The sequence below is a fragment of the Cryptomeria japonica genome, chromosome 1 (assembly GCF_030272615.1).
Source record: "Cryptomeria japonica chromosome 1, Sugi_1.0, whole genome shotgun sequence".
NCBI lineage: Eukaryota > Viridiplantae > Streptophyta > Pinopsida > Cupressales > Cupressaceae > Cryptomeria > Cryptomeria japonica.
The window spans coordinates 146179027-146189285 of NC_081405.1; the positions used below are offsets into that span (position 1 = coordinate 146179027).

The 10259-nt window shown below is 35.5% G+C and overlaps 1 protein-coding gene across 3 annotated transcripts; it reads right to left on the reverse strand.

Moving 5' to 3' along the window:
* Positions 1-535: 535 nt before the first annotated feature.
* LOC131027409 (probable LRR receptor-like serine/threonine-protein kinase At1g67720) lies at positions 536-6123 on the reverse strand. 3 transcript variants are annotated; one of them, XM_057957458.2, is made up of 16 exons: positions 5952-6119; positions 5767-5860; positions 5137-5686; positions 4555-5054; positions 4339-4462; positions 4178-4249; positions 4029-4097; positions 3862-3933; positions 3697-3768; positions 3399-3562; positions 3043-3257; positions 1998-2124; positions 1856-1924; positions 1563-1755; positions 1308-1440; positions 536-1195 (listed from the first exon to the last, which is right to left on the reverse strand). In XM_057957458.2, the coding sequence occupies exons 1-16, from the start codon at positions 6078-6080 to the stop codon at positions 908-910; spliced, it is 2871 nt and encodes a 956-aa protein (XP_057813441.2). In that variant the 5' UTR covers positions 6081-6119; the 3' UTR covers positions 536-907. The 3 variants fall into 3 exon arrangements, 2 of the variants coding, with proteins under 2 accessions (XP_057813441.2, XP_057813449.2); XM_057957466.2 differs by having other exon boundaries at positions 5767-5871; positions 5952-6069; XR_009102495.2 differs by having other exon boundaries at positions 1059-1195; positions 1622-1755; positions 5952-6123.
* Positions 6124-10259: the final 4136 nt, after the last annotated feature.

Genomic DNA, 10259 nt, shown 5'->3' on the forward strand with positions numbered 1-10259 from the left:
CAAAATAAAAGGTTGCAATTAGTTTCAAACAAATTTGAGTTGGTCAAAATTAAGGGGTGTATTGGAAGATGTAATTTATCCCACCTCAATAGCCAACAACAAAATAAAAGAAACAAATGATAAATGTAAAATGTTTTAAAATATAATAGATAAGGATAAAAGAAAAAAATATCAAGCTATCGTTATTTTAGATATGTAGCCCTAATAGCTAAAATTATCCTAAGACCTCTATATAATGAGGTATCCATGTATGGTTAGAACATTAGATATGGAATTGATCATGTAAAATGTTGAATGATATAGCATTTTGAGTAGATGTACTGTTTCTAATCAGTGAATTAATGAGAGCTGGGGTACTGTAGCACACAAGATTTTGGTAAGAAAATTATGTTTGATGTGTTTGTATGTTTCTCTATATTGTACTTATGATACTCCATCCACCACCAATAATTATATGATCATTTTTCTTCATTGTATATTGATAACTTAATGTTCCTAAAATATTATGAAACATAAAAATATGATAGAGCTGCTATTTGAATATTAGAGATAATAAATTTTCAAATCATACATATTATTGAGAAAATTTGTGAAGTGAAGAGCCTCAGTGTAATCAAGAATTCTAGATCTGTCTACAAAACGGGATCGGTTAAATCAAGAAGATAACATAATTCTATCCCTAACATAATCAAAACCAACGTCTTCTAAAGAATCTTCAGATTCAGAAGGCTGTTTGTTCCAACAATGACCTTTTAAAGAGTTTCAGTAATTCAGAAGACTGTTTGTTCTAACCATAAGGGGAATGTAAAATTGCTACACTACTTCTAAATGTTTGAAATCACAGCCATACAATCTTTCGATTGTTATGTTATGATTGAGGTGAGATTGGCTAAAGTATCATTTGCTATTATCTGCCAACGTCAAGTAGGCTGTAGCTACATTCAGCGGAACACAGAGGCTCATTTATCACTTCAGTCGAATATTCCGACATAATTAAATCCATGGCTTCTTTTATCTGTATTACTATGTCAGTTATGGCTGGCCTCTTGGATGCTTCAGTCTGAATGCATTTAAGCGACAGACTGAATACAGGATAGAGAGATTTCATGTCAATATCAGACATAGACAGCTTATGGTCTATGATGCCTGTCAGTGGACCATCGTAATCGTCGTTCCCTTCGACATGAAGCATTACCTGACAAGAGGAATAAAATGCACACATATTATAGTTTTATCAGATCTACCTATATTTAAAACGATACGAGCTAACTGAAATAAAACTTTGGTAGATATATATAGAGGCTCACCCATTTCAAAAGGCTTATCTCCTCTTCACATAGCTCTGGATCAATTGCTTTCCTCCCACATATAATCTCCAACAAAACCACTCCAAAGCTATATACATCGCTTCTCTCTGTTAGCTTATTCGTATGAAAATACCTTTCATTAAGAAAAGTAAGTGTGGGTATTAGAATAGTCTGGCAGTTAATGTTTCTACAAAAACTGGAACAAAAATTTCAACATTAATAAGGTCGCAGAGACTAGAATATAAGTTAGTTTACTCTGGATCTAAGTATCCCACAGTTCCTTTGATGGTTGTTGTTATGTGGCTTGAGCTTACGTCATCGCCAATGATTTTGGAAAGGCCAAAATCTGCCAATTTCGCCCGCAGATTGCTGTCGAGGAGGATGTTTGAGCTCTTCACATCTCTATGAACGATTTTTGGTGTGCAGCTTACATGCAAGTATTCCAGCCCTTGAAATACATTGGACGTTAAGGAAAACAAATAATCAAGAATTTAGTTTATTGATTTTGTTCATTGGAAGAAATAACCAGGGGCAGTACATTGTATTACCTTGTGCTGCGTCTAGAGCTACTCGAAGTCTAGTTTTCCAATCGAGAGTAGAAACGTTTGATAGAGATCCTGGAGAGAGACGTTCATGAGTTAGTGTGTCTCAAACTAATATGATTGTTTTCGTAATGAAGAACTATCGTACCGTAGAGGTGGTCCTTAAGAGATCCTCCACCCAAATGTTCGTACACAAGCATAAGTTCCTTCGAGTCATTGCAGTAGCCAAGCAATGACACCAAATTCCTGTGATTTACTCGGGAGAGGAGGTTGATCTGATCACAAACAAAAAAGTTAAGACTAAATTTGGAATGGCTTAAACAAATGGTAATTAATGAAGTTGATTACGAGGAATCAATTATTTGAAAGATTATAATAATTTTAAAAAACACCATCAAGTTTTGAAAGAAATATTATTCAGCCAAAAGTAATCTGCAACTATATCATTTATGATATGAAAAATTTAAAATAACATTGACAATGTTTATATTTATAGACTGATAAAGTCTATTAAAACAATAAAAACTAAAACTGTTTTTCTACAGCGTAGACAGCAGCAGTTTTAAAAGCTGCTAAGTTTATCTAAACAGTTTCTAAACTGCTGTTTTAGATTTTAAAAAAAAACAAAAAAACAGAGAGTTATAGTTCAATCCAACACAACATTCTCATCTCTTACGTATCATACCTTCAGTTTTCAACATTAAAAAGAAATGGGAATGGCTTAGAAAGAAAGTAAAAATGAAGTTCTTAACAAAAGAATGAGTTGGTTAATGAGTTGGTTAATGTTAAATTATAATTCATATGGATCAGTTAGAACTGACCAGCTTATTGTCGGTGTATACATTAAACAACACTAAATGTGCTTGTGACTCATTAGTGTGGATATGGCTTATTCCCAACATTGACTAAACAACATTGCATGTGTTTGTGACTTGTAGACTGAGTGAAATGCTAAATGATGAGCTACCACTAATATGAACCAATAAAAACAAAATCTAAGACCTTCTAGATGTTGTTGAAATGCTCCACTTGTCTTTCTTTTACCAGCCCATCATTATCAGTCAGAATATAACTTATTTTTTAATGGTATAAATTTATTTACCGTTGAATTTATAATCTTGCATCTTTCATATTCAGAAGTTAGAACTATTACAGTGAACAACATTGAGGTGTATATAGGTCTTTGACATTACCTCGTTCAGGAACTCTGCCAGTCCTTGTTTTGAGGAGGAGGACAGAAGCTTTACAGCCACATCTTTTCCATCAGGTAACCTGCCAAAGTAAACACTTCCAAAACCTCCCTGTCCGATCTTTTGGCTGAAATTGTTTGTGGCTGTTTTCATCTCAAGCCGACTGAATGAACGGCAACTCGAGGGGTTTGGTTCCATGATCGCTATTAAACCTACATCTGCAATTGTGTTTACAAAACAGAACCACAGATAACACAACTATGAATAATGCTTCGAGGAAAAGTACCAAGAATTTGGTTTTTGGAAGAACTATGTGAAATCCCTCTACTTACCAGCTAATGGGTGATGATTCATCTTACCTTTTTTCTTCATGTATCTTCTTCGTCGGTACATAATGCCGATTATCAATACCAGCGAACAACCAATGAGAGCACCTATTGCTGATACAACTACAGTCTTAATTTTGTTATTCTTAGAGTGGCTTTGATTTTCGACGTTGTGGAGATATGGATTCCCAGAGTACCTGCAGAAGGGAATTTTACAAATTATCAAAGTAACCTAGAACCCCGAGTCTGATTTCTTTCCTTTTAAGAATTTACAAGAAAATACCGAAATCTATGTCTATATTGGTTTGAAAGAGAAAAGATTAGAGATTACCTAAGGTCCAATAATCTATTACGCATAAGCGCTTGGGGTAAAACTCCGCTAAAATTATTGTTCTCTAGATTTCTGGCGGACACAGATAAAACGCATACACAAGTTTACTCTCCATATCATGGAAATACAAAAAATTCGAAATGTTCCAGAATTAAAAGAACTTACAGTTCCTTCAAATTTTTCAATTTGGACAGACAATCTGGGACGATACCGCTGAGTTTGTTGTTCTGAAGTCGCCTGATCATCCCATCGAAAGAATTATCTTTTGTTTGAAAAAATCATTGAAAGAATCAACAAACTTCACAATTTAGCAATATGTGTAACGGACTCACAGTATCTCCACTCTTGCTAAGTTGCACAGATCTGGTAGAAATCCCGATAAATGGTTGTCCTGCAAGGAACTGTTCGAAGAAAAATATACAGTTTGTAAACAATTGAAAACAGAGAAAAATGAAAGAAGCAATAAATTATGAATTCTCACATGCTTTTCAATTCAATTAAGTCGCTGATGCGATTTGGTACCGATCCAGACAAATTCCTTCCCGATAGATCGCTAATGGTAAAGACCAGATCAATAGCAAACTCTCATCAGTTAATTGTAAACAACAGTTTTGACATAGCATAAAATACAATTCAGCTTACATTTCTAGAATTCTAACAGTGTTGTTTTCGTTGCATCTGATTCCATTCCACGCAATGCAAAAGCAGGGATCAGATATCCAGTTCTTCATGCCAAAAGCGGTTTTAATTGACAAAAGCGCACGAACTGCAGGTAAGAGATATCTAGTTGTTCATTTGTATAACGCAAACAATAATAATATCTCAGATCTAAACCTGTAATCGAAATCTGAATCTTACCATCACTTGGATCAGTTACGGGCGCGCTGTAGACTACTTTATAATACTCAAGAGCGTTAATGAGTGCTTTGCGGTTAGATTTACCAGGCTCATCTTGAATACTCTGGAGAGAAACTTTTACATCCACTCCTGTGTTGTTGTATGCCACGGGCAGTTCAACAAAATTATTATTCGCATCCAAGCTTATATTGCCAACTACTACATTATTTATCACAATTTTGAATTTCCTATATTCAGAAGCATTCAGGACCTCGATCTCTGCAAAATAGAGTACAATATAGCTTTGGCCTTTCTCTGTATCCAGATAGAAAACGGAAGGCTGGGTATCTGTTTCCGCAATAAGCGCTGTCTGCAACACAACCGTTGGAGGAAAATTCCTGCTATTATTTTTCGTGGCTAAGAAGTCCACCGAACGTTTGGATATCTTTAGATTACTGGTCTGTAGAACACGTAAATCATTGTCTGACAACCAAAAGCGATCAAATTCATCTTGAGGGTATCTGAGCAATTATATCATAATCTATTAGTCATGATTCCAATCCTTCATGCGCTTAAAATCTTGTTCAAGAAATTGATACATACCTGATATATCTGGGTGAATTATTACCAAGATCGTGTCGGGCCAAAATTCTCAGCATTGTGCCTGGCTTCACTTGCAAACTGTACATCCCACTCACAAGACTTCTCAACTGGATTGCAGAAACGAAAGGATCGATTTCGTCTGAAGTTCGAATCAAACAAACGTACAGTACACCGTTCGGACTTGTCAAGATCTTTTCACTGGTCCACTGTATGATTTGTGCATGCTTAATTGTCTCAGTCCTGTGAGTAACAAGTCCTTGCGTCTCAAAGGAGATATTAAACTTCGGAAGTTTTGGGGATTTCTTGTAATTACCATATAGAAACCAGAGTCTCAAGAGATGGTTTACGTTCGGACTCACAGGCAACCGGTAACAAGACTTATTTAGAGATTTTGGAAAAAACCGCAGGGACTGCATGTGGAATGGTGTATTTGGTACAGAAATTTTTGCTGTATGGCCGACATCTACATAGTTAGCATCCACAATCCAGGTCATATTCGTCTCTGAATCAGTGGAATTTCTTAGCCCGCCGCAATCAATGTTGAGGAATCCTGTTTTGCCAGAAGATGATCATAATTAGCGTTAAAGAAAGCCAACCACATTATAATGTATGCTCAAGTTATTCATTCACCTGGCTGAGCAGGAACTGAGACCAAAAGCCCAATAATGTTTGCGGTGACACAGAGAATGGATAGGCCTCCATTTTTGCAGCTAAGCTTCATTTTCTGACATAAATCTCCAAACACCAGTAATGTCAACAAATAGTACATCAGTTCATTAAATCTATAAAAAAAAAAAATTTACTTTTCGCGACACCTTTTGTATAATTATCATCGATAATTTACAGCGTAGTAGAGCTGTATCTATTTTAATTTCATCACCAAGAATTTGGTACACTTCTATACTTTCAGTTGATCTTCGGTATACAAAAATCGGACAGAACATTGTTCTCTCTTTCTACATCCACACATTTATATATTTTTCCCACTTGAGTATGACTCTTATGAAATAAAGAATTTTTCTAACAAAAGTATGACCCGTAACTCTAATGAAATAAAGAATTTTTCTAACAAAAGTATGACCCGTAACAAGTAAGCAATTTTTCTTTTACCCTAAAATGATATGACCTGTAAGAAATAAACATTTTTTTCAACCTTAAATGATGTTCACAAAATTAGTTTCTCTAATCTGCTTTAACTTGTCGGATGCTAATTAGCTTACTTAAAGAGTTGGTACATTACTCAACTAAATGAAAGTTACGTTGAATAAAATGTAATAACAGAATATACCTTGTTCCTTGGCGAGATTTGGTCCACTGAAGTGGTACTTAATAAATGTTACTTTGAATAAAATGCATTAACAGAATATAACTTTGTTCCTTGACGGAAGTTTAGTTGATGTCCGTAACTTTGTGATCCCATAGAACACAACATATCTATCATCTAATGAGAAATGGTTGCTGCAGGGAATAGAAGACCTGGGTTTCCTCACGCTGCAGCTGTACTATTTGACCATGCACAGGAAGGGTTGTAGGAAGTTTCTGACAAAGATTAGAAAAACAGTAAGGCAATTTTGGTAAAGAGAGCAGTTGGATTGAAAAGTGGCTATCATTTCCTTTTATTATTCTTTCCGTTGTCTAATTGCACAACTATGAATGCAATGAGTGTATGGAGGAGAAGACGTGGAGCTAGTGTGTATAAGCTGCTCATGTATGATTCTATTCCAAGAACATGAACATCTCTGGAATGCCAAAAAATTCCAAAATGTCTTGGTAATGCATGTACCCTAGTAAACAACTGGGTTTTGAACCTTGTTATTCATATATGCATGATAGAAATGCAAAAAACATTGAGGCATGTGGATGTATAATACATAGCATCATAGCTAGTCTATCAAGCTTATTTCTGCAGAATGGAGAAATCAGAAAGATGACTAGTAAAATGTAATAACTGAAAGTAATTTAAGCTCTAAGTATAATAAATGAGTGAACAAAGAGACCTAATTTTATCTTACCAACAAAGATATTGAACTGTTCTTTGCATCAAAGTGGCAGAACAGTTTATTTAGAACTGTTTACTTAGAGTGAAATCAAAAGACACAAATGCTAAAAATAAAATGCACAGATACACATTTAACTGAATGAAGTTTTGTATAGGTGTGTGGAAAAGTATGTCAGCATCCATCCAAGGATAAAGAAATTTATAGTTGCAATCGCTATTGTAGACATGCATACAAAATGTTGAAGCATAGAAAATTGCATTTGTCAACCTAGTTTTCTTTCGTATCTTCCTCTACATTGCTCCAGAATGGATAAAGAAATTTATAGTTGCAATTGCTATTATAGACATGCATACAAAATGTTAAAGCATAGAAAATTGCATTTGCAAACCTAGTTTTCTTTCGTATCTTCCTCTACCTTGCTCCAGAAATCGCAATCTTGAGTGATTGAAAATAGGGTAAGGACGACCAAAATTTCATTGAAGAATAGAGGAATTTTGTTGCTCTTCAAATGTATAATCACAGACAATGCGTCTAGGATATTTGTAAACTGGCATTGCGTACTTCTTACAACTGATATTTGTAGCAAAAATCGTCTCAAGGAAAACCAAATGCTTACTACAACTAAGCAACAGTTGTATTGAGTGAATTTATGGAGATTTTTAGAACTACTTCTGAGGTCTCTGTGCAGCGACCTACCTAGTAGAGCACTCTCATGAAGATCTTCTAGGATAATCATCCTCTTTCTCCATGATGCACAATAATAACGGTTATTGTTTTGCCAATGATGTATATGTTGATTGTTGATTTTGAATTTTGAATGCAAGAGGGAAATTTAGTGTTAAATTTAGAATGAGACAAAAGCAAGGAATGCTGGATGCAACAGTCAGTTGAGTTTGTATGCAACAACAAGTTCATTAAGGTCTAGGAAAAATAGAGGAATGTTTGTGCAACACCAAGAGTGTTGAGTGCAAGGAGTGCGGCGCAATAGTATGTAGCTCCAGACCAAGTTAGAAGTCACTGTGTAAGCTCCAAACATGTAGTAGACTAGGACATTCTATATAGCCCAAGATTGTCAGTGATTGGGTGCACCCCAAAACCTTGTAGATGTTGGAAAATTGGAGGAATTTATTATGTGTTGCATTGATGTTTTGTCATTGATGGCAAAACTGATTGTTTTGGTTGTTTACCACTTTTTGGTAGGTTTTGGAAGAGAGTTTGGTTTATGATATTGATCCAGTATGTTCCGGTACACTTTGGTTTGTGGAATTGGTTTGGATTTGTCATTCATGCTACTCAGATGTGTATCACGATTAGTTGGTTTAGGATTTGATGATTCAGGAGCTATCGTTTGTTCTAGTAAGCCTTTTGGTCATCAGTAAGGGTTTTACCTGTAGAGCTTTGTTGAATTTCTTTTGATGCACTTGATAAGTGGTGTTGGTGTGGCTTCTAGATGACTTTTGGGACACTGTTGGTTATCTTGTTCATGTTCTTGTTGATCGGTGGTGTTGCATTTAGGACCGAACCTAATGCTATCTTATTCTGCTAGGTTATGGACCGGTTTATGTAACGTGTTGGTGGATGATCCTAATGTATTATTGGTTGGATTTATTGATTGGATTACGTTGTTTCGGTCTTAAGCTGACTTGGTTGATCATTGGATTGCAGGTTTATATTATGAATTTATTGTAATATCTTTTAAGTGACTGACTTAATTGTTTAGGTCCCAGGTTGGTATAAATGTGATGTAAGATCTCTTTGTAGATCATATATATGTGATACGGGTTTAAGGGTTATGCAATTATCTATGTGTGAATAAGGTTGTAATCATATGCAGAGGTTTTGGTCGATCATAGGTGATCGAATTGTGCTAGTGAAAGAGGTTTAAGACCTTTGGTAGTGAGCTTAACCGAAACTATACTCAGGCATAGGAGATGTTATTCTTGCAGTTCACTCTTCTCTTCAAATTGTAGTCTAGATTTATTTTGTAGTCAGTGAGGCTCCTTTTATGATGAGCAGTGCGCTCTAGTTTGTTGGCCTTCCTGCATGTGCAGGCCCCTCTTTTTGTAATCACATACTTACTACAAAAGTATTATCTAACTGTGGGTAGGCTTCCCACTGTGGTTTTTCCCCTTATCGAGTTTTCCACATACAAATCTTGGTGTTATATTTTGTGGATGGTTGTTAAATATTTTGTGGCTTATATTTGTGCTTAACTTTTATATCTACTATTCCAAGTTTTGGTTTATGTATTTCAGTAATAAGATTTTAAAGCTTAAAGTTCTATAATCTGTCGACAACTAACTCACTCCCCCTCTTAGTTGTCCACCGGTTATTTGAGTTGTCTAACAATTGGTATCAAAACTTGGTCCTCTCTACAGAAGCTTAATCATTTGAGGAAGATCCTATGGCATCTAATAGTGCAAGTTCATCAAGTTCATTTGCAGCCATTTTCTGAAGATAAATTCCTAGGCTTGATGGAATAAATTACAGAGCATGGAAGATTCGGATGGAGACTCATCTGAGATGTCTTGGCAAAGAGATTTGGAAGATCACTGAAAAAGGATATACACCTCATAATCCAACATCTGGCAATCCTCCTCTTGCAGGCTTGGATAAGGACATTGAAAATGATTGTAGACCTAGAGAAGCCCTTTTGTGTGCACTTTCTAATCAGCAAGTTATGGGACTAACTCACAAATCAACTGCAAAAGCTATATAGGATAAATTGGAGACTATGAATGAAGGTGACCCTACTGCTAAAATTGCTAAACTTGATGGTTACTGGGTGAGGTATGAAAACCTGAATATGGAAGAAGATGAAAAGATTACTGCTTTTATGGAGAGAGTTAATAAAATTATTCTGGGAATTCAGTGTTGCGGTGGATCTCTGAGCGAAGATGAAATAGTTTCTAAAGTATTGAGAGCTTTACCACCAACTTATAAGATGAAGGCTATTGTAATTAATGAGTTAAGAACAATGGCAAACACATCTTTTAATAGGGATACCTTGGTTGGTAAGTTATCTTATTTTGACCATGAGGAATTTCCTCCTTCTAGAGTTGCAAAGTCTGAACCTTCTTTTCATGCATCTATATCATCTACCGACAAGAGAGATTGGAAAGC